General features: G+C 39.8%; 1 protein-coding gene and 1 pseudogene across 2 annotated transcripts; one reads left to right on the top strand and one right to left on the bottom strand.

The window, feature by feature from the left end:
- The first annotated feature begins 286 nt into the window (after positions 1-286).
- On the top strand, positions 287-10,394 carry LOC119732116 (annotated as a pseudogene).
- A 1,547-nt stretch (positions 10,395-11,941) lies between these two features.
- On the bottom strand, positions 11,942-15,734 carry LOC119732115. 2 transcript variants are annotated; one of them, XM_038205508.1, is made up of 5 exons: positions 15,034-15,734; positions 14,067-14,203; positions 13,676-13,835; positions 13,235-13,396; positions 11,942-12,627 (listed from the first exon to the last, which is right to left on the bottom strand). In XM_038205508.1, exons 1-5 carry the CDS (start codon positions 15,216-15,218, stop codon positions 12,138-12,140), a joined length of 1,134 nt encoding a protein of 377 aa, XP_038061436.1. In that variant the 5' UTR covers positions 15,219-15,734; the 3' UTR covers positions 11,942-12,137. The 2 variants fall into 2 exon arrangements, with proteins under 2 accessions (XP_038061436.1, XP_038061437.1); XM_038205509.1 differs by having other exon boundaries at positions 11,942-12,624.
- Positions 15,735-25,256: the final 9,522 nt, after the last annotated feature.

Raw genomic sequence — 25,256 nt, 5'->3', positions numbered from 1 at the left:
ATATTAACTACTGCGCCCTTGTCACGACTATTTCTTCTTTAGGGGAGACCGTTCGCATGTACATCACAATCCTTCTTTTTGCTAATGAAATTTTTTTTGGGGGGGGGGGACTAGAGCCATAGAGCTACAGCCCCCCCCCCAGGCCCCCCCCCCCTAGAACCGCGCCTGTATCCACCCTGTATAATGTATAACATGAGTCAGTGGCTGAGCCCCCCCCCCCCCCCCCCCCCCGATCCCTAGATCCACTACATCAGGAGGTTATTTAAATTTTAAGGTTATTTAATTGGGGGGATTTTCAGTCAAATGTGTAGAAAGACATTGTTTCCTTCAAAGGCCTGCAAACTAATTTTCAAGAACGAGTTTTCAAATTTACGCGTGTTCTATACATGTAAATGTACATGTATATCGTACCGCATTATAATTTTATTACAGCCGTTGCCATAGCGCCTGCTGCCTCTGACCTATTAGCCTACGTCAATGCACACAGTGATTGCGCGTATATTTAATGCTAATGTTATGCATGTATTTGGCCGGGATATGCCGGTATACATGTCGGATGATCTAGCGCCGGCTGAGGATCGTACGACACAAAATGGCGACAGTTGAGGCCACAGAACTGCCACAAATTAATAAGGAGGATGGTACAGGGACTTCGACCATAGAAGATTACCAGGAGAAGGCGAATGAAGAATATAAGACACATGATGCCGGTGGAATCAGAGGATGGTAAGATAACGGATCAGAACTAGTAATAATGCATTATGTACAGATAGAAAAGCGTGTGTGTTTCGGTTTTGATGTGTTTTATTTCCTTGTTTGTTTTATGATTCATTGCATTTAGACTTAATAGAAAACATCCTCTGTGCTGTTTGATGTACTGCAAAATATTTTTTATCAGTGACGCATGAATGACGTAACTGGGGTCAAATTTACGGGTTGGGGAGGCAGCCGGGCAGGGGGCCACATTTCTAGAGGAGGGGGAGGGGCTAAACTGGTTTTAAACAATAACAAGTTATTTTTTGCCTGCCTCTAATTCTGATTGGCGGTCGGGGGCACACAGGGCCCATGTCTCGAGGGGGGGGGCACGTGACCTCCGTTGGTCCTCCCACGTTACTCCTCATATCAAGAGTACAACGCATGTGTACGTTGTGCGTCGATCCGTCGTTATAGCTGAAAGTGGCTCTTGTTGAATTGCATTCTATCGTGCATTATCGCACTTAATATTCCAGCAGGTTTTGTTGTCCTTATTTATAGCTTGTTCGACTGACCTTGTGCAGAGTAATTTCCCATATCCTTACAATGTAATGCTTATTATAAGCGCTACGGTTTAGGTTTTTCAAACTGCAAGTGTACTAGCTTATGACTGCAATCATATCTAATGTTTCCAAATGGAGAATAATATGAAACGTTCCTTTTTTTACTAAAACGTTAATTTGATTTTCTAATGTACCATGATTTTCAATAGAGCGAAGGGAAAAAGCACTGTTACCTAAATAGTGTATGGATATTAAACTTTGACACGGCTAGAGAGTTGCTTATCTCCTGGTTATTTTAAGGACTTTGACAGTCGCGCAGAAATTTCCGTCCGATGAGAATTTGATGCATTTTATCCATGCTATGATTAATGTACTAGGCATAGCAAAGGGCAAATCATTTATACGGATTTATGAAAGGATATTGCTATCAATCAATAATAGGTTTGTTAAAGTGAAGTTCAGAACATTTTGTTTAATAAAAGGCAGTATTAATGAGGACTGTGAGGGGCGATTCTTCAAATTATAAAGTCCATAAATTTCACGACGCCTTGAATTGAAAATCATAGCTAAGGTGTTTGGTTTTATTTGATTCATTTTTACTCCTTTTTGTACATGGTTACGAGGGTCTGAAAGTGTGGGACGGAGCCCATCCTTAAAGTCTCTGTTTTGGGTGATGTGAGTTTGCGGCATGGCACCGATGGATTTGAGTCCGACGAGTGACAAAATTATTGATCCCTTTCCAATGGTGCAGGCGGAATTGTAACCTTATCGTTCAGTTTTAGTGCACGCTTCACCCGAAGATCAATATTTGCATTTGTCAGTTTTGAGGATCGAGAAACTCTCGAATAATACTAGTAGCAATACAAGCAGGACTTGGGATATTAAACTTTACGGTGGCCCTGGAACGACATTTTAATATTGACTTTTTTAATGTGAACTTTAAACCTCTTAATATTGACGTTGTACCTTCGCAATATGCACGTTGCACGTAGCTTAATATCGCATTGTGGAAGTTGTTCCTTCTTAATGTGAATTTTCCAACTTGTTAATATTCACGTTCGATCTTGTCAATGTACTCCATCGGAAATCTCTCGTAACTATGATTAAAACACACAAAAAATCTGAATAGGGCTTGAAGGATGTAAAGTATTATGATAAAAGCCTTCTTAACGAGATCACAGAACGCTGTTTTGCATTATTGTAATTGACGGAGAGTATCCCGTCAAGAAATTAATTAGTCTCATGAATTGAACACATCTTTTCTAGTGAAACAGCGTTCATTAGCCTGAACATGAATTATAAATTGTTATGTTTTGGATATCAGATTAAAGCTTAGAGGTTTTTATTTCATTAAATACAGAATAAAAAACATGAAAACAGCAAATTGGGTTACTGAGAAAATGCAAATTATGTAACACAACTCCTTTATGGTCCATTCCAATGGCATTACCACAGTTAATGGAATTACACTGTACCTTTTTGTGCATGAAATGCATGTAGCGCATTGTGTCCTAATCCCTACAAACAACACGGAACATGACAAGAGTACGAATGAATTTGATGGAAATACCTTTTGTTTACCACCCGAACAGGTATCTTATCCTTTTAGTCCTATGTTAAACCTTTTCAGCATCATAAATATGTCCAAAGACTAAAGAAATTGCACAATTAATGAAAGACATATTAAAATAAATGTTTCTTAACTGTGGTAATGTCATTGAAATGGACCAGGAGTGGTGTTACATAATTTGCATTTTCTCAGCCACGCAATGTACTGTTTTCATGACTTTTTCAGTATACAAGAGAAAAAACTCTCAGCTTTTATCTCATATCCAAAACTTAAAAATTCATAGATCACGTTTTTGAAAAAAGGACAAATGTTTCAGGGTTGCATTTGTTTGGGTCACCTGTATATAGTAAGCAATCATAGACACCGATATTTTGCCATCGGGAGACGAATATATCTTTAATTTCAAAAATGTATGTTTTGGTTTACATCTTGACCGGTTTTCTTTTTCTATGCATATCCATCCATGCACCATTTTCTGGACAGAAATGTAATCTACACCGTATAGATTACCTTTTTTCCAGAAAATGTTCCAATTCTAGTCTAACCCCATCCTGTTATTCATCCACATCATATTAGGTTACACGTCCTCATCTGTAGTTAGTCAGGTTTCGAGGAAGAGGCCAACATCGAAAGCGAAACGACAAAACATTTCCGGAAATATTTCCGAGTAAATACCTAGGATCAATGCAGGCCAACATCGAAAGCGAAACGACAAAACATTTCCGGAAATATTTCCGAGTAAATACCTAGGATCAATGCAGGCTTATAATTGACACTGTTCGCATACATCTATACAGGTATCACAAGTCCTAAGTTCCCCCCAACATTATTGTTAATTAATGAAATAGAAATGCACGATGTCAACAATATCCCAAATGCAAATGACAGAGGACACTCTTCTGCCCATATTGTGAGAAAATGATAGAAATCCAATCACGCATACCAACACGAAGCTCATTAGAATGAAAAAAGTGCCCAAAAAAAAGTTGCAGTAAATAGCATTGCTCCAATGTACTGGTTTGAGTGATCCTGCAAGGCAGGGTAGACTTTCATTAATTAATAATTTTACCTTACAAAAGTTTCCTTGTTTAAAAGGATGTTTAACTAAAACAAGACGCAATCTGGGTAATCTAACAGATAATTGCAGACCTTTTAATGCGAAGATGACAAAGAAAATGCTGTGTAATCCTATTACTTTTAGATTAGATACAAAAGGGATTGACATTCTACCTTTTAAAGCATGATCAAACCAGTACATTGGAGCAATGCTATTTACTGCAACTTTTTTTATTGGCACTTTTTTCATTCAAATGAGCTTCGTGTTGGTATGCGTGATTGGATTTCCATCATTTTCTCACAAGATGGGCAGAAGAGTGTCCTCTGTCATTTGCATTTGGGATATTGTTGACATCGTGTATTTCTATTTCATTAATTAAGAATAATGTTGGGGGGAACTTAGGACTTGTGATACCTGTATATTCCCTTTAGTGTCGTTACGTTACAAGTCGTTTGGTCTAGCTTATTCACCAGCGAGTGTTGCTGGCCGAGTATATATTTATATCTGTGATAATTCACTTGATCACGCATTGACGACAAAGACGAGTCTGCAACGGACAGCTTCAGTTGAGATGAGATATTACGGAACCCAGCCAGTCACTGACAAGCCCGGTGAAGCTGCCATGGCGTGCGGCAGAGGACGCTGTCAACAGTTATGTTGTCTTAAGAACTTTGGCAGCGCTACCCAGGAGATTTCAGGCATATACTCCGCGCACGCATTACCTTGTCAATACAGAATAAAATACAGCATCCAGCCTCAGGCAAAGACTACGGTATAGGTCTCGATCAGTTAAGTTTACATGTAAAATAAAAAACTCAATGGTTCTTGATAAACACTGTTTTTTTTTCTCTGTGTGGTTGAAATAATCATATAGTTAACCACTATTTTGTATACGATTCTGAGCGAACTTTACAGTTGCGATAACTTGGCTCATGTGGACATTTGAATGGCTGCAAGCGTGTACACTCCACGCTTGCATGCGGTTTCCATTGTGTCAGTTCATGTCTGCGGTGCTGCAACTCCAAGATGCAAGGCAACTTACAGCGCCCCTATCATAATATTTATGGAAACTCCCTGTATTAGAATATTTCAATTAATATGCGCACACAGTGATCAACAATAGATGTGAAATAAATCAGAGAGCCTTGATTCATGATAAAATCACTACAAGGTAGACCCAGGTTAAGTGACATTAAACAGCTGTCAGATTGAAACTCCATCATAACTGGTTGTTTAACTATAGGGCTTGACAAGGACTTCGTACTTTTTAGAATGCATGATTCACATTGCGAAGGAGGACGGTTCAACAATGATATTAACAAGATGCAAGGTCAATTGTTCACAATGCGAAGGTACATTGTACATGATTCATATTGCGAAGAAGCAAGGTGCAACGTTGACATCAAGCATGATCAATGATGTACATTGACAAGATTGAACGTGATCATTAACAAGTTGGAACATTCACATTAAGAAGGAACAACTTCCACAATGCGATATTAAGCCTCGTGCAACGTGCATATTGCGAAGGTACAACGTCAATATTAAGAAGTTACAAGGTTCATATTAAAAAGGTCAATATTAAAATGTCGTTCCAGGGCCACCGTAAAACTTTACATCGGAATTGAACAGTAACTTAAAACAGATCAGATAGCACAAATAAGCACATGCATGTGTATTCTAATTATATAGCTGTATGAGTCGCGAATTAGTAATGTAAATTTATTTGAATTAATAACGTGAATTTATTCGATCATACAATTTAGGTACTCGCGACAGCTTATCAAGCTTCCCGTTGCCATAGGGATGTGTGTTTGCCTGCTGATATTGACGGCTGTTTGCGGCGTCATTTCATTAATTGTGTACGATCCTCCCGACTTCAGTGAGCCCACAAAGGTACGTGTGACTTATTGCTGTTAATATAGGTTTTCCCGGCCAATTTCCTAAAACGTTCATTCACTTCTGAAAATCGGTCTTTCATTTTCGTCTGAATTTGAGAATCGCTCTGAACATATACTTTTCATTTTCGCTACCAGAGCATTCGAATCTATTTCCGTTCAATCAATTAAGTGATTGAGCAGCACCTTTCGTTTATGTCCATTCAGATTCATTTACAAGACTTCTTTTTCGCTTTAAGAGGGCGATTTCAAACATTCACCATTTTATTTCATTTATAGTTTAATGCCTTCGGCACTGGATACAATTTTGGGTTTCTTTTTTATTAACTGCCAATCAAATTAGCTGTACCTGAAATCAATTACATGCTTGCGTAAATGAATGCACAGGTAACGTGATTGGCCGCCTGTTTCTCAAATCTGACAATGAAAACGATTGAACTTTCGTTGAATTGAAATGAGATTAAAGACGTGCATTCAAATTCAGACAAAGATGAATGACTGATTTTCAGAAGTGAATGAACATTTCAGGAAATTGGCCGGGAAAACCTTTAATAAGTATAGTCAATAAAAAATTTAATTTTAGAAAATCTGGAAAACATTTTAGCCATTCTGTTGCACCGAAGGTAACCGTAGTAATTATCGATCTAAAAGAAAGTTTGAACTCAATTTATTTTTCATTTCTTGGTTCTTAATGATTCAACCAAACACTTTGTCTTGAACATCTCCTTAGATTCCTTGCAAAATCGTCGACCAATACCTGGAGCCGAAGACGTCCATAATTCAGCGAAACAAACTTTTTTTTTTCCAAACTGTCTCAAGCGCTCCATTTTCACTCTTATTCTATTGACAAGTAAGCCGAACTTTCTACATTGTCTTTCCTCAGGGTTTCGAGGCAAGGGGCACCGAGATTAGCGCCAGAATGTTGTCCTTTTACAATTTGAATACAGCACTTAGCTCGGTCGTCATATGGAACAGTTCCCTCACTTTGCCGGGTCAGATGTCAGGATCAGACAATATGACGACCAACGAACAGACCAGGCGAAGACGACGTGACGTCAATAACACTGATGTTGCGTCTGGCATAGAATTCTGCACTAGTACTGAATTGGGTAAGAGCTTCATTGGGTATTAAATTGATGGTGTAGGTCATAAGTGATCTGTTGCAAACTTACTACAACTTATCGGCAGAGTTTTAATGACTCGAGTCAGTGACTCGACTCGAGTTCGACTGGAGTCACAATTTTTGGTGGCCCGACTCGACTCAAGTCCCTGAGGGCAAATGACTCAACTCAACTCGAGTCACTGTAAACAAATGACTCCACTCGACTCGCAAGTCCCTCATATATCAGAAGACTCGACTCAAAGAAGACTAATAAGATCCGGGTCCCACAAAATTACTAAAAGCAAAGCATTGCGAAAAAAATAGTTGCAATGCCTTACAACGATGCTGGTTTTTGTTCAAGTCACGTTAGGATGTTCGCGAATAATCCATACATATACACACATAGTTTGATCAGTGTCCCCGTAAGTTGAATGTCGGTCATCAAAATAATGTGGTGTCACCACATGTAGTAGCCCGAATGTAAAATTTAAAAAAAAGAAGACTTTTCTTCTGTGTTTATTTATTGTTGAGTATCTAAATATTTGTGATTCGAATTGACTAGAGCTAAATTCTTGACTCGACTCGACTCGACCCTCTTGACCTAATGACTCGACTCGACTCGAGTCACTTCTTTAAGAATGACTCGACTCGAGTCGAGTCACCTGATAATCAGGTGACTCGTTACAACTTTGCTTTTATCGAGGATTTTTTTCTCTCTGTAGGTGGTTCGTATGGTCAACCAGCGGTAGTTTTTGAAGCTATCGGCGATCACAAATTGTTCACACGTGAAGCGTTGATATCCATCTGCACCCAATACGACGACAACATTGGTAGTACACCTGAGATGCAAGACTATTGCTGTAGAATATCTAACGGGGATTGCTCGGATAGCATGTCGCTTGGTCATTACATAGCCCTACTGAACGGAAGAGAATCATGTCAAGATATTCAGGACTCGGATGTCTCAAATGTGAAGACGTTATTGAAGAAATGCGCTCCTTACTACCGACAGAATGCACTCAAGTATTGTCAGGAGGGAAACTGCCCTCCAGATGTCCCCACAGAATGCTTGTCCTTCAACCATGCGGTTTACTTTATTTTTCACTATTTGGTTCCGGCTACGTTTGCGGAAAACGCTAATGCGGGACACTTTGATCTTAGCTCTACTATCTTATTTGTCCCATATTTGGGTTACAAACGTGACATCTATGAGGCAGGGCTGGAGGGCAAGCACATTAATGACGGAGTAACGGCTGTGGTGGCATTGGGATTTGGTTCGCTGAAATTTGCCCTATTCAGTGATTACCTTCTTTTAGATACATTGTATATTGGGCTAGGCGCATGTTTCGTGTTTGTCATTATGTGGGTGTACACCGGCTCACTTCTTATTACAGTCATGACTATTTTGAGTATGCTTATGTCTTTGATCGTGGCGTATTTCGCTTTTGTTGTAGTATACAGGCTTCCCTTTTTCCATTTGTGAACATAGCTAGTGCTGTTTTAATGATTGGTATTGGTGCTGATGATATGTTTGTTTATGTGGATATATGGAGCCTGATGAAGTCAAGTCATCCAAAAGCGCCCCCAAGCGTCATCCTAAGGAAAACCTTGCATCATGCCGCAGTCACTATGTTTGTTACAAGTTTCACGACCGCGTCAGCACTGTTTTGTGGTGTGGTAAGTTCAATTACTGCCGTGAGATGCTTTGGTGTGTACGGCGGCACAGCAATCTTGATCAATTTTCTGTTCACATTGACCTGGTTGCCAGCCACTGTTGTCATTCACTCACGTTTTCAGGATTGGTGTGCAACAGTAACTTGTCCATGTCCTGGGTTCTTAAGGAAACTTCATGCTGCACATTCACGGGTTGCTGCGGCCTATCGCAGAGTTTTCGATCACTACCTACCGCTACTAGTGATTAATCTAAGGTATGTATGGATAGTCATGTTAGCTTCTCTTGGCGTCGGGGCGTTTTGTATCGTGTATATTACTCCAAAGTTACGCCTACCGACCTCAGCAGAATTCCAAGTCTTTCAAGACAGTAATTTATTTGAATTGTATGATAACGTATACAAATCCCAGTTTTATTTCAACATTGAGGAAACCGATCCTCTCTTTATCTCCATTGTATTCGGAGTCGATGCCCTTGACAACGGCGATCATTGGAATCCAGATGACTACGGTAGTGTGGTTCTCAAACAGAACTTCAACATGTTTCACCCCAAGGCACAAGAGTGGCTATTTGAATTTTGCCATAATTTTCGTGAGCAAGGCTTCTACGGTAGTGAATCTGAATCGCATGAATGTTTCATGGATTCTTTCCGGAGATTGATGGGAACTCCTTGCAGTGACGTCACACGTCCTTGCTGTGGGCAGACTGTCTTTCCGTATTCTGCCGACCTCTGCGAGACTTGTCTCAAGGCAAGTCGCAGATGTGATGCTGCTACATCACCTTGTTATGACTATGGGTTGTATCCAGGGCCCTTATTCAGTCGCTTAGATGGTTCCATTCGAGGCTTTATGATGTATGACGTCAGCTCTAGGATGGACACAATGGACTTCAACTCCATTGACGAATTTTGGACTGAGGTCAATAAATGGTTTGACAAGAATCTGACCAACAAGCCTGCAGAAATCACAGGAGGGTGGTTGTACGCTGGAAGTAACAGCGGTGGCCAACAACTCTACTTCTACAATCTTCAGAGAAGTTTGGCAAGGGACACGCCTATATCCATGGGTTTATCGTTAGCCATTGCGGCCGTAGTGCTTCTTCTTACTACTTGGAATCTCTTGATATCCCTCTATGCCATGCTATCGATAGCAGGTGCTTTCTGCGTCACTGTTGGTACTCTTGTACTGCTAGACTGGCGCCTTAACATCTTTGAGTCGGCTATCTTGTCCTTAGCTGTGGGTTTGTCGGTAGATTTCACGATTCATTATGGTGTTGCTTACCGCTTAGCTCCGTCTCGTTCGAGGAAAGATAGGACCATGACATCACTGACTACAGTAAGCTCGGCTATCACTGTTGCTGCTCTGTCAACCTTTGTTGCAGGTGCTATGATGATGCCTTCCAGTGTGATCACATACATCCAACTCGGTATCTTTCTGATGTTAGTCATGGCAGTGAGTTGGGTCTTTGCAACATTCTTCTTCCTGTCTGTGTGTCGTGTCATCGGACCTCAGGGTAAGTGTGCGCAGATTCCTTTCCCTGGATGTTGCTCACAGTCGCCTCCCGTGGTGCCAACTGCAGATAACCATCCGGGTTAACTAAGGCACAGTGAATCGGTTTGTCCAGCGAAATCCATTAATTGTCCTCCTAAGAACTCTTAATATCTGAAGAATTAAGATGCAACACCACGGATGTTGAATCTTGATTCTTCAGATATTGGGGTCTTGATACCCCCAACTCGACGCTCGTTAGTATAATGCTTAAAGGGGCCATGCAATGTAATTGTTTTTATGCAGTCCTTAAAAATGCACCTTTGTGTCGCATTTAACCTTATTTTCAATTATCGCTTGCCATTTTCAAGGGCATTTTTTGTGCGTTCTTGTTTTTATGCTGATGCCAATTTCCATATTCATGAACAAATGTGTGATGTCATTTAAGGCAGAATCCGCATTACAACTATTGGATCATCAAAGTTGCCAGAGTTTAGGATGTTTTGCTGTCGTAAACTTTTCTTTGGCGATTCGTTGTTGTGTCATTACATGGCAATAAGCCAATGAGCAAACTTTTCTCACAGATGTTTTCAACAAATGTTTGGGTTCAACAACTTGAACACAAACAACCAAAACTGGACGGTGTCTTCCTGAAATGACATCACAGCAAACAGCGCCTTCAGTTTTCCAGAAAAGAATGGACAATTATAATTGTTTAAAAAAATACACCTTTCCGTAAAATTAACCAAAAAGTATGCCAAATAGTTTTCATATATTTTAGAGGAGTAGAAAGATGCACACTATGTGTTCCTGAGCAAAAGTAACTTCATGACCCATTCAACTTGCCTAAAAAGTAGCTGGATCGGAGAGTCTCATATATATGTACATGTACAAGTATTCTCAGTGAGACAGCCGCTTAGTCAATCACAGGAAACAGGCTGGTCGTGTATTACTCTGTGAATGTAGGCCTATTTGTGCTAACTCAGGATTCGCTGTGTTGGCCATTTATGGATTCATATTCATTTGGATGCAGTATAACGAGCAGATAACGATGAAAACAAGACCAAAGCTTTTAATTTAAATGATATGTATTTTTATTATTCATGTCATTGCAGCTGGGCGTTTTTTTCATTATATTAAAATGATAGGTTTTAATTTATGCAGGTTATATTTTTATAAAGGTATTATATGAATAGTGAAAATGAACAATGAAATGAACAGTGAAAATGAAGATCATTCTGAAACGATGCAACTCAACAGCATAATATTGTACAACCATATGGGTTTGAGAGTATAAGATATTCCATATATACTATACTATATATTATATGTCGTTATTTTTGTTTCAATGTATCAAAACTTGCCGAAAATAGATAATTACCGAATATTTGTTTGTTTGGAAAAGTATATGACTGAGAAGGATTTGGGAAGCACTGTTCACATCATGCACTTGTTATTATACCCCTTATTTATTCTTTTAGTTATTACACCAAAAGACCAACTTTATCACCAAGAAGAACAATGGAGCACATGAAATATAAGGGGTATAATGTTATAAAAGTTAAATAACAGGAAGCACAATACTTAACTTATATGCGCACAAAGTAAAACTTTAATATTATGCCATTTCCGTACGAATAAAATTCGGCTAAATTAAATGCCTTGCCAGTAACTGTAATTATGGATTTTACTGTTGCTTTATTTCCCCTATATAGTTACACTGAAAAATTGCCTGGGTTAATTTTACACAAGAAAGGGTGAAAACTGCAACTACCCAAACTTGGGTTGTTTTATAACCAATTTAACAGAAATTCTAACCCAAACAATTGGGTAAAGAACAACCCAATTTTGGGTAGTTGCAGTTTTCACCCTTTCTTGGGTTAAATTATTCCAGGCAATTTTTTTAGTGTACTGACCCATGACCGTGTGATTGTCTACACAAATTATAGATAAAATAATTGATAGAGACTGGACACCAAAAACGAAGTTTTACTATATAAATCACGACCAAGCTACAGGATAAAAAAAAATAAAGGCAATTATTTATATTTGAGCGAGACAAGAAACAATTTTCTTTTTGACAGAGTCGAGCAGTTTAGAGGAACTCCTGAAGCGCTAGGTGACTGTAGTTCTTGGAAGTCTCGCTAATATTAACATCCACTTGTCGCTGTAGATGATCGTATTCGTCAGAAGACCATGGATTACCTTTAAATTCCCTGTTTCCGGACTTTTTGTCCAGTTCTTTGTTCATGACGTCAATCGATGATGCGTCGTCCTTGACATTGTGAAATGGGGTAACAGCCGAACTACTTTTCTTAACACTTTCGTAAGTGGCACCGGAAGAGGGTGACTCTAGTTTGAAGTAGTAGATGCCCTCCGACTTTCTGTGCCGAGTGATATTAAGTTCTGCGTATCCCGCATCTTGTGATGTCTCTGAAATTGGTTGACTGGTAGGCGTTTCGGGAACAGCGTACTGGATGACATGACAATAAGCATGATCCGAGTGTTGCCTTGTAACTGGCCGATTCAGATTCCGTTCTTGAGTTTCGTCTTTCCTAAAATTTTCCACTCGATTTTCAACCCTGCTAAAAAAATGAGATAGTGAAAAAAAGTACATTGGGTATACTTTCCAGATGAATTCAGTTTTGTTATACCGATCAGAGGACAGTTTGTGATAGACCTAGTGATAGTAAGGCACTGTAGTTTGCAGTTATAATGCAAAATGTAGTTGTAAATTAATCAGTTGCACCATGTTAATGGTTGATAAAGAAGGGTGGATTTGATGGAGTTCAACTTTTATACAAAAACAGTATTTTGTTTAGAAGATAAACATTCAGCCAAGGATCGCATCGCATGAGGATATAATGGGCCATATGCACGAGTCAGCCACATTAAATTGAAAGTTTGGTAAAAGCTTAATTTTTGGAACTTGCTTAAATGCAAACAAGGTAATGACTAATTAATTCCAGTCTGCTCCAATGAGTAATTTCTTAAACATTTCCTAATGTAGAAAGCCAGATTAAAAAAAAATAATAGTGAAATAAGGCTGCATTATGCCGCAATAAATAGTCTGGTGCATTCCCATTCAACAGTAAACAATTTATGAAATACATTCAGGAAACTCGACAAAAATGGGTGCCTCGTGCATAAAGCCCATACCAAAGAGATTCTATTTGGGAATTGAGTTCTCACCTTGATGTTGTAATACACACAAGTTTTCCTGTTCGACACATGCAGAAGACACCGATTATGATCCCCAGGATCAGACAGCCAGCACAAGCTATAACAAGCACCTTGATGGTCAGCTCGGATCCAGAAACTGGAGGGTCCAAGGACTCTTCATCCAACTTGCAGCTAGATTTGAAACAAGTAAAAAAACAAGAACGATTATACAGGGTGACCCCAAAAAATGCAACCCTGAAACATTTGCCTTCTTTCAAAGCTACGTGCGCTCCCCTCTCATTACCCGCCCCTCCCCTGCCACTCCCCTGCGTAACTTGAGTAAGAACGACGGTGAGTTTGCCTGCGTGAGGTCGATATCCAAATCTGCTATTTAATTAAGTATAGGTCAAGGTAAAGCAATAACCTTTAAAACCAACGCACTCAATGACATGTATTTGAGGCTTTTCTTACCTTGTCGATTCGTCACTGCATGTTTGACAGTTCTCACCGATCCACCCATCTCGGCATTCACAGCGAATTTTCCTCTCATCATAGTACAGACATATATCGTTTTCGGTTGAGCATATTGAAGCATCGTCGAACAGGCACAGAGTTTGACTCAGTGGACAACCTTACATGGATGATAATAAAATGAAATCGAAATAAATGTGTTATTTTTTTCACAATTATCACCGTCGGCATGGTTATCATTATCAAAGTTATCGGCGTTGTCATCATTAATAGTCTTAAAGTATCGACATCGTCATGAACAATTCAGCATAATGAGTTCCTTTACTCCAACAGAGAAGCAGGTCATGTTCCTTGGACAAAAATAAAACAGGAAAGTCTACTGACGTCCTACCTTCCTCGGGGATCAGGGGGCATGTGCAGGACCCTTCAGCTAGACATTTGCCATAATTGCCACATCCGCATAGCAAGTAACACACGTCTTGCTGTCCATATTCTCGACACTGTCGATTGCGCCCTTGATGGCTGCAACTACAAATACGTAAAAAAAATATTCAAAATCACTGCTTCTCCTTTCGTTGCAATAACACAAGTATATCAGAAAATAATTATGAAATAGTTTGTTTTCTTGTTATGAAGTTAATCATGGTGTGCATTTTATTGTAGCAATACATGATGATCATCAATCCGCCCGACCGGATATCTGTGGAATTAGCTCAATTATCAAGGATTTCCGCAAATCAGGGAACATCTCCCATGAGATGTCAAACACGCAGTGTGGTCGCTTAAATTCGTAGGTTCAGAAAAATGAGAAATCCTAAAATGATCGACCGTTTTTGCAACTTGTTTAATTAGTCCATGGCGTGGAAGAAACGGCTAGCGATATTAATAAGTTGGGAACGCAGTGAGAAAATGTTGCCCAAAAAACCTTCACATGTATGTTATCAATTGTAAAGAAAACATGAAATACCTAATTATGAAAAATTAGGAGCAGTTTTTGAAGAAAAAAAAAACAGTTTTCTCCAACGCTGGTCGGTCGACCAGCGTTGGAAAAATGCAATTTTTTTTTTCTTGAAAATGACAGCACACCAGGAGCCACGATTTTACAGGGTGCTTTAGACTGTCATTCCCTATCAAGCCAGAAAGGTATTTCATGATAATTTCAAGTGATCATTTCGTTTTGTGATGTTTGCAAATGATGTATCTTCACTTTAAAGAATCATCGCTAAGAATGAAATTGGCTCAAACCCAAAATCAACCCACTGCACGAATGTGGTTTAAGCGTGGACTGCGGTTGAAGTTATTTTAACGATGATATCCTACTAGGAAAGTCAATGCAAGAACGACTGATAATGACTTACCTCTTGCATAAGATATTCCGCAGTCTGTTAAGAGTTTGCCCGGTAGTAAACACACTCGGTAGTTGCTTCGGCATGGGAGCAGTGGCTTGAGCAAAAACTGAATGCGCATCGAAGGAGACAATCAGCCATAAGCAACTTATGAATGATACGAAGGAAGTTTTGAAGCAGTTACGATCATGGCCCATGTCTCTGTAGATTAGTAACAGCGAACGGATTCCCCAGAAACAAACTGCCGTGTAGTATAAATTCGGCCACTTGCAACCAAGAAAATCACATATGAATGTTTCAGCCTAATTTTTGTTTCATGAGAAACACGTTTGTACTAAGTGTCTGTTGAGTAAGTCTTCTGTACGCGGTGTATGCGTTGTCCCGTCCGCCCGCGCTGTAATTATATGTGTTGTTTCACTGACTCATCATGACGTCAATGGCAATATTATCTTCATCGCCCCTAGATATGTAGGCTACAGTTTGATTTTTCATGGATGTAAAAATGGCAGAGGATCATCCTATCAAAATTTAAAGCGGCGGCAACATTATTGTTGCAATTGCCGAATGCCACATGGCCTAAATACATTTATGATTGGAACATCTTTCCGACAAAAAAAGACTTCGGACGCATGTGAATTGCAAAGTTCCGTTCGACTTAACAAGCGCCCCCTGTCATCTAGCATGATCAACTATTCGCTCGTACCCCCGCCCTGCAAACAGGACGCTGGGATACGCTGATGAATTCACGCTCTGATTGGATGGATTTTGCGTGACCTGTAACCTGCACGTCAGCACGGCCACGACTCGGCAAGGTTTGAAACGGCCGTTTTATTCCGATTCATAAATGCTTTATTTCGTTGAAAAGCGCAATAATGCAGGAAAATCTGTTTTGTAAAATTTCAATTCTCGTCAATTGCTCAGGCTCCGTTTCGAATTCACGATGGGTCCGATTGCATGCGACGCTCAAAATGTGTCCACATGGTCCAAAATGAAACAGAAATCACATCCGGTATGGAATGTGCGCATTTTAAAGGGAAAGTTTTCGGATAGCATTTGCGCGCTTTGGCTAACTGCGGTCTTAAACAGCTGCAGCCAGATGCTTTATATGTGAAAGGCCACTTCTTTCACAAGATTCTGTGCAGCTCATCAGCGTATCCCAGCGCCCTAGGCCCAATTTCACGGCACTGCTAAGCACAAAAATTTGCTTACCACAAAAGTAGTCTGGCTTATAAAAGCAGGTTACCAGTCAAAACTCCACGTGATGTACATGTATATTGCTCGTATTTAGTATTCAGCTGTTGTTTGCTTAGCATGAAAATCACATGGAGTTTTGGCTGGTAACCTGCTTAGTTTTGTGCTTAGCAGCGCCGTGAAATTGGGCCCAGGGCGGTGGGTACGAGTGAAGACCACTAGCGCTCTATCACTGAGGCTGAGGGCGCTGGATCTGTCTACTGCCCTCTACCGTCATACCATCCAAGCTGAAACTTTTGCTGTAAATTTGTCTAACTCGAATGTACCTGTCGTTTGTAGAGGAACACAAGTTTTCCCAGTCCTGTACTTTGTATAATTTGCTACTGTTGCACGGGAATATGAGTGGGTCATATAGTGGAGCTATTTTCTAGCTCCATGGTCCGATAGTGATCTACAGTTTCTCAATACGAGTGCAAGACATTACCACGGCTGCTCAGGGTCACTCACGGCACATCATCTCTAACGCCGCGCGTCGCGTCACGATTACACTGTAAAAAAAATTAACTGTAAAAATTACAGTAATTTACCGGCAGCTGAGTTGCCAGCCGTTTACTGTAAATTTTACAGTAAATATTATCATACTGTATTTAAATAAAATAGTAAATTACTGTATTTTTTTACAACAAGAGCAGTGCTACTGTAAAATGATCACGGTAAAGTACTGTATAATTTGTACAGTAGTGGTGATCATCCTGTTAAGTAATTAACAGTAATTTACAGCTAAATTTACAGTAATCTTGAAAGTTTACAGTAGGGCCTACTGATCCAGTAAAAATTTACAAAAATGCACACAGATGACAACTGTTCCTCGTTTGAAACTTTTATTCTCTTCATTGCGTGGAGTTTGAACAGTGATAACTAATACGACGAGAAAGATTTTTTATTATGTTGGAACACAATTAGACATCTTTCTATTCTTCAATTGAATGGATTGTTCAAAACCATGTGTTATTCCAAGTAAAGTGGAAACAACCCACATACCGGTACAGGTAACTTAATTCGCGGCCCACTGTAAGCTGGTATTTTGTTTTTAATTATCTTTAAGTGTACAAACCGTCATCGACACCACGAAGTATAATAACACTCTACCGTATTAAAGCATATTTTTTTCGATTTTCAGTTTTTTGGATTTTTAAACATTATTCATCAAGGCCTACCATTGCACGAAGTTTCAAAGCTTAAAGAGCTTTACTTTAATAATTACGCTAAGTATCCATGCATGGATACTTAGCGTAATTATTATGGCCATGGCAACTTTTGCGCAAAAGTGACAATTTTCGTTTTCACGAAGTAACACTCAAGTTCCATTTTCCATTGCAATGCATGGCGCGCACTCTGCTCATAAGTGAGCAAAAACGTTTTCACGAAGTATCTTCTTGTAACAAGTTGTATGAGCGCGCGCGCTGACCTGAAGTTGCACTTTCCTCGTGTTAAATACATTGAAGAGTGTTACTTCGTGAAAACGAAAATGTACAGTTTCGCAGCTTTTTCGGTTTCACGAACTAACACTCATCTTTTTTCTCTTATTTCTTGTTTATTTAATACACAAACGAGTGAAAAACAGCAGATTTAATAAATTCAATTCATCAAGTGTCCACAACGAAAACCCAACTGAAAATACTCTGTCGTTTTGACGCAAAGTGTTGTTTTAGAAGGCGTTCAACTTTAGTTGCCGTTTTCTCCGATTGCTAGTTTTTACTGGTATGTAGATGGGTGTTACTTCGTGGTGTCGGTGACGAAACATTATCCTTTAAGTGTACTTACATTATTCTTTTCCAAACCCTCCTTCATTTTTGGAACTCCCAAAGAAATTGTACTTCAACATATAGTATTATTTGGCAAAAGTGACTATGCGTGTCAGGTATGAACCTCCGCTACCTATTGAATCAGCTGAGTTTGTTCTCTTTGAAATGACAATTGTGGAGGACATCATACATGTATCGTACGTCAGATTGCTTCTCATAAATATTTTATCCGGTTGAGGAGATTGAGGTTTCAAGTACAAACAACTGGTCCCCAGGTTGCAATTGTGGCCGGTGTCACATGAAAATCCGACTCCTATGAAAATCGGACCCCTATTTCCCTATTATTGGTTGATCCCTCGCACGTGACAGGTCACTCTCCCGAAATGATCCTAAAAATAGCATAGTATCGTACTCACGCGTGCGCAGTACTACCAATGAGTCCACATTTCATGGAGTCGGATATTCACGCTACACCGGTAATATTACACAGGCCGGGGTTTTAACTAAGAAACTACATCTTGTTTTTCTTCTAGAACTATTGTACAGATGTTAAGAAAAAGTTTACACATTCCACAAAATTGTGTATACAGAACATTATTGCGTTTGGTGACCTTAGTATAGTGGACAAGGCCTTTCTAAGTGTTACAACAATTTTCTGTGATAATATTTTTATGTTATCAATTTTTATTAATTTAATGACTGGATATACATGTACTAGCACATGGATGATTATAGTTTGGTGTATCGCATCTGAAGGCTTATTACTTTGGAGATCACACAGAAATAGTAATTACACATTTAAATATTTTTTCAAGGTAAAATCAGGCCTGGGTAATAGATCTTGAATCTTTAAGTGACTCAATTTGGTAAACTAGGGATTCACATGGAGTAAAACCTTTTTGAACTCTACTCTCATCAAAGTTTATCTATAGCATTCATTATTCTCTAGATCTTTCAACAATATAATCACGTCCACCCATGGTAAGTTTGCGAACAAAATGTTGCAACATGGCAACTGATCATTTCTCTCTTCCTCTGAACGTCCTGACCTGTGCGTTTGATTTCCCCTCTTCTTGTGCATTTGGTGCCAGATTCCAGACTGATTCCCATGAAGCATCTGTAAGACAAAATACGTACAAGTAATTTTGTTATAAGGTTAATTACCAGTGTTGAAAAGTGCAATTGAGTTATTTGGGTGAACCATTTGTAGCATACCTTTAGGAAATATAACGAGAACCAAACTTCACTGTTTATGTAATCTCTTTGACTTGACTAGGCTTCCTTATCAAGGGACCCCCACCCCTAGTGTGACCCAGGATCGATTTGCTAAAAATGCCAAAACCGAGAGGTCGGAATTTAAGTCATGTACAACCTTTTCCAGTCAGATGTGATGTGACCTATTTTGTTCAACTAACTAGAGTCGTTTCAGTGGTGATGGGGGGGGGGGGCACTCAAGGGGCTCTACGATTTTTCGGGGTGGCATTTTGGATATTGTAGACACGCCCTTAAGTGTTTCCCAGGGAACTAAATAGTGGGGATGGGAGGGAATACGCCCCCTTTACTCTGGAGTACATGTACTTCATACATCAGGAAATAGACAACAATGAGAAAATACTCCGATTTGAGTAGGAACAGCATTCGTTATAGGTCACACAAAATTACCTCTGTACGAATTCTAACGTAGTGGTAGGTTCGGCTTGGCAATCCAAATTGAGAACATGCATGGCAGGACAGGAAGGCTAGACCTGTATTGAAGTCTTTAGAGACACTATACGACTTTGCCTTCAGTAGACTAACATCCACTTGTGTGCAGTCAAAATGGAAGTCACTGGAAAGGATAAATCAAACAACTCAATAATTCATTGGGTCTTGAGGTATTTTTAATTTCCGGACAACTGATCAAGGGATGGAGGAGAATTTGTACTCGTTTCTTTAACAAAGCCCCGAACACCCCCTGTATAGACGATATAAAAATTGCATACTCGTTCGTATATGTATCGGCATCGGTATGTGGATGTTTTAAAAACATCTTGAACGCAAAAGGTCCCACCAATGCTCGGAAACGAAGCGGAAATACGAATCTCACTTCAATCGAATGACACAAGTTCAACTTAAACTTGAAAAGTCAGGTCTTCAAACGAAATTGAATATAAGAAATAACCACGGGAACGACAGCTGGGAGAGAATTAATTCACTTCGAATCGGCCACTATATGACTGTGAAGCCATGTTTGCGAAGGGGAAGAAATCAATAACATATTTCGATACAGCCAGCACGATCACAGCAAGGTCGTAAATGGGTTCAAGGCCGGGAAAACTTCTGCTGGGGTAGTTAACTTACCCCACAGACCACAAGCCAACAACAGAATACATGTATAAACGGAAAAAAAACCTTGAAAATCATAGGGCCTACTAGGCTTTATACGAATACAATCCAATAAGATAAGAAATAAAGGGAAGCAACAGAATTTTTTTTAAACTAAACTAAGTGAGGAAAATTTGAAGTGATCCGATAGAAAAATGTCATAGGCCTGCATAATATTTATTCGTAACCCTTAAAAACAAATTATCACGATTGAAGCAAACATTAATCTTGCACGGAGTGTAATATAGGTTTTCTCGGTCAATTTCGGCAAATGAACAGCCAATTTAACCACTACGCTATTCTATTTCGCGCGAAATCAAATGCTACTGAAAAGGGTCATTCGATTACGTTTTATGACCAGTCAAATGTACTGTTGCGTCATTCGATTTAACAAAATAATCATGCAATTTAACAATTCAACAAAGCAGCATTCAAATTCGCAGGAGCTTTTTGAGGCGTGTGTTTAGTCATTCAAATTCATTTTTGGGCAGTCATTTCTGGAATTTGTGCAATCTAAAAAACGCTTTGTTAAATTTTTTGTTTCCTTAAGAATGTTGAAGGCATAAATACGGTTCACTTTTTGGCACTTGAGTCACTTTGCCGATGTACTTCGAAGACGAGCTTTCGCTACAGTTTCACACGCATATTTCTAGAAATGGCAGCTCGTGGTCGCTACGCTAGAGTGGCCCAGGTAGATCGAGAAAGGTTGATTGAGGCCTTCGAGGGAAACGAGCAAGACTACCTTCAGCTTGCGGTCAATTTGAACATCAACAAGTCCACAGCCAGATCAATTGTTGCAACATATTTGAGGACTGGAAGGCGAGAGACGCTGGCAAGAGGAGGAGCAACCCACAGCAAGATGGATTATGACATGCGAAACCATCTGCAAGGCATCCTTGACGCTAATCCCGTCTTGACACTTCAACAAATGAAGGCTAGTTTGAGTGAGCATCTGCAAGAGAAGCCCCAGGTTTCTACTGCCACCATAGCCAGGGCCTTGGATGGGATGATGATTACACTGAAACTAGTGGAGGACGTCCCTGGTGCAAGAAATTTCCCTGAAGTTCTTGATCAACGCGTCCAGTATGGTGAGTGGTTCCTGCAGCATGGTGTTCTGGCGCATCTAGTCTTCATTGACGAGACAGGTTATAACATCTGGACTCGACGCTCCCAGGGTAGAGCTCCACGAGGGATCGCTGCAAGACGAATCGTCGACAGACAACGAGGGAGAAATTGCAATGTCACCTTCGCTGTTTCTAGTGAAGTAGGCTTGGTGCACCACCGAATCGCATTCGAAACTGTGACGCGAGAGAGATTCGAGGAGTTTCTTGCGGACACAATTCAAGAGTGTGATGCAGTTTTCCCAGACGACGAACCCATTTACCTCATATACGACAAGGCGAGGCCTCACGTGCGAGCCCAACTCCCTGAAGGTGCCAACCCAATGATCCAGCTGAAGCGCCTCCCTCCCTACTCCCCATTCCTGAACAGCACGGAGATGGCACACTCTGTATTCAAGGCTGCAGTTAAACGCATCCTTGGGTTACCTGAGTGGCAACAACGTGTCGGAGACAGACAGGCTGCCCAGCAAGCAGGAATGAACATGCAGCAGTGGAGGTGCAATCTCCTTCAACAAGCAGCCATCCAGAGCGTTGATGTCATCACCCAAGTGAAGTGCATGCAGTGGTACAACCATACCCAAACATATATGCCAAGATGTCTGGCACGCCAACAGATTGATGGTTGAGGAAGAAACAACATAAACAATAAAAAACCAGGAAAAACATAAAGAAACACCCCATTCAAACACAATACAAAATTAGGTCTTGGTCAGTTAACCAATAAAGATCCCCCCCCCAAAAAAAAAAACAAAGAATGAAGAAGAAAACAAAGAAGAAGAAAAAACCTCATTGGCCCCATGTAAAGTCTACTGGAAGCATAAATAAAGAAAACAAGGTTTGCCTGAATTAAAGTGAAGATACGAAACAGTTGCCTAGTACAGTTTATCTGTTTATTCGTATTTCTTTAGTCGTACTTATTTGAATTCTCTTTAAGCGAAATTGATTGCCTCTTTACGAAATTGAAAAAAATTAAATCAGTAAAATCTCCAGTCGAACCAGCTTTGCTAAATTGAATGATGATTGTGTGTCACGAAAAAGAATGACGATATGCTAAATTGAACACAGTGCTAAAGGAATTTGAATGCCTCAAAACGAAATTGAATGGCCGAATTCTGAATTTGAAACGCAGTAACAACTGGAGAGGCAAAATAGCTTCAATTCGAACGCACGAAAATTAAATTGGCTGCTCATTTGCCGAAATTGACCGAGAAAACCTATAGTGTATAAAATTAACATGTACAAATTCAAGGAACAGAATTACCAACACTTCAAATCTGCAAAAAAAAGATAGTGGCTGTCGGTTTCGCCTTTCACGCGCGAGACGATGCAGCCTAGTAAAATAATCATTATGGGCGTGTTGTCTATACGTGATTAAGTTTCAGTATGATACTGTAAAAAATATTTAACAGTAAATAACTGTGAAAATTACAGTGTAATTGTAATTTTTACAGTATTTTACAGCTAAAACCACGGCTCCCAACAATGCACTGTACTTTACAGTAAATTACTGTGAAACAATTAATATACAGCATACTATTACTACTGTAGGAAATTACAGTAAGATACTGTCTAAATACAGCCATTTTTTACAGTCGGCCAGCTCAGTAGAGTGAACTGTACGTACGTGTTGCTGGACCTCATAAGAATTAGTATCTCCCACAGTTATAAACTTAGCTCCTATCAAAGTTCCCAGCTCCGATGTAGTTGCTAATGTACGTAATAATAATTGTTTATTGGTTTTCCGAAGCCGACACCATTTCCCGCACACTTCCACTAACGGCCCTCGATCAATCGTTTCATCAGATTCTATTCTAAAAAATATCTTAAATACTATTGGACAATTCGACTGACGTGGGCCAATCATTTGCCATGTGATTTTACAATAAATATACACATGCATGTTTGCAAAAAGTCGTCATTGTTCCTTCTTTTTTATTTTGTAAACTTCTGTCAATATGGTGGCATCATGACTACAATGAACCTCATGAATTATGTATGAGACATAATCTTCGACCATGTACTTAGGATTACATGTATTTCGTACAGTCTGGATTACTAGCGCTACGGGTAAAAGTCCAGTATGTACATGTACATGTACGTACATGCACTGTTGTTCCCTTTTCCATCGAGGAGATGATATGTTCATGGAGGTATAACTATTTATGCATAACCCTATAACTAGTCGTGCGGTAGTGTTGGTTCCATTTTGGTGAGTAAACGCCTTCTTTGACCAGTTTCTTATGGAAGATGTCACGTGCTTTGCCTACCAGTGAAAACCATTTATCATCGTGTTGGAATATAATTTATACTAGTACACTGACATAGCATTTCATATGCTCTGAGCTCTGTTTTCGCATATTTCCAGTTCCACGCGTGAGTTCCGAGCAACACTGATAACTGATAATAATATAATCGGCTTTAGCCATCCGACCTACATAATTATTGTTAGTACTTTGATAGCTTCGATGGTCATTGTTTACTTTGTTCGGTAGCCCGACAGTACATAAAGTCATACCATAAAGTAAAAATGACACACTTTATCAAGTTGTCGAACCGGCTTCAAGCACACGAAAAATCCACACGAAAAACCTGTGGCGTTGTAGTCTTTAGGGGACGTGGCTTGTGGGTCCTATATGCCACGTGGTACGTGCATATGGTGACATGTGTGTGTACCATTCTTGTGGCCGGGTTGTTGAACCATGATAGAGCATAGTTGGGACAGCTGATTATGCTTATAAGGGATGTTTTCACGGTCATGATCCATGATGGTTGCGAAGGTGAAGCGTGGCTGGTTGTCAGGCAAAGCTAATCCGATTACGTACTTAGACGCTGTAACAGAGCAGTGAAATTCGTGAACCCCCCCCCCCCCCCAAAAAAAAATAGCCTTTTGAACGTTGTGTTTCTCAGAAAATATGCTCAGTATGATTGAAATGTTAAAATATAACGGAAGAAGAATTCTAAACTTCATGTCAGTGAAAAAAATATCGGTCATCGATGCCGAAACCTCAATACTGGTTACTGGTAAAGCTGACCTTCAAGTCTGGAAGCAATCGTTCGAAAACTTCCCCAAATCTATGTATTTGTCTCAATTTCTAGGAATCTACTCAAGTTGTTATTTCACAAATAGTTGAACACTTATATCATCTAAGTATACTTTGAATTTCAGCTTAATCTGTTGTTGTTAACCGCTTCTTACAGCTCGAACTATCTCTAAGGAAAATCTCGACGAGGAGTTTTTCCGACCCAACCCACTTGCATGGTTTTCTACCGCCGTAGAGGCACTACGGTTGCCCAAATTCGGCCTGGCAGCACAATAACGATGGGTATACATGTAAATTAGCATATTCATTAGCGTCACCTGGCGTGACTTGGCGTGGGTCTCGGTATCGACAAATGGAAGCCGGCAAAAAGAGTGATATTTATCAATTAACAAGCTGATTTACCCGATCATAGATCGGGTAGGGCGTAGTGTTGGGGATGAAAATGTGGGGAGTTAAATGTAAATGGGGGATATAGTTGGGGAGACATGCAGTTATAGAAAAGCAATTTCTGTGGTGTGATCTGAGGCAATTTCTGACCACTAAAACCAATTTGAGCAAAAGATCATCTTTGAAAGTTTTGAGTTTGGAGTAATTGAATCAGCTACATGTATTCTGAGCAATAGAATCATTATTGTAGGCTACAATATTTTTATTCGGGGAAGAAAAATTGGGGGGGGGGGGACCAAACAATGTCCCCCGCCTCAAAATGTGTT

This window comes from Patiria miniata, unplaced genomic scaffold (genome assembly GCF_015706575.1).
Source record: "Patiria miniata isolate m_02_andy unplaced genomic scaffold, ASM1570657v1 HiC_scaffold_24, whole genome shotgun sequence".
In the NCBI taxonomy this organism is placed as follows: Eukaryota; Metazoa; Echinodermata; class Asteroidea; order Valvatida; family Asterinidae; genus Patiria; species Patiria miniata.
The sequence above is the reverse complement of the archived record's forward strand: the minus strand, read 5'-3'. Positions and strand labels throughout refer to the sequence as shown.

Bases quoted from the DNA above. Each gene is read 5' to 3' on its own strand.
- LOC119732115 (XM_038205508.1), bottom strand. From the start codon at position 15,218: ATGGGCCATGATCGTAACTGCTTCAAAACTTCCTTCGTATCATTCATA. The intron at 14,204-15,033 runs GTAAGTCATTAT...ACGTATTTGTAG, and splicing joins CGGAATATCTTATGCAAGAG to TTGCAGCCATCAAGGGCGCA. The intron at 13,397-13,675 runs GTAAGAAAAGCC...TTTCAAATCTAG, and splicing joins TGCAGTGACGAATCGACAAG to CTGCAAGTTGGATGAAGAGT.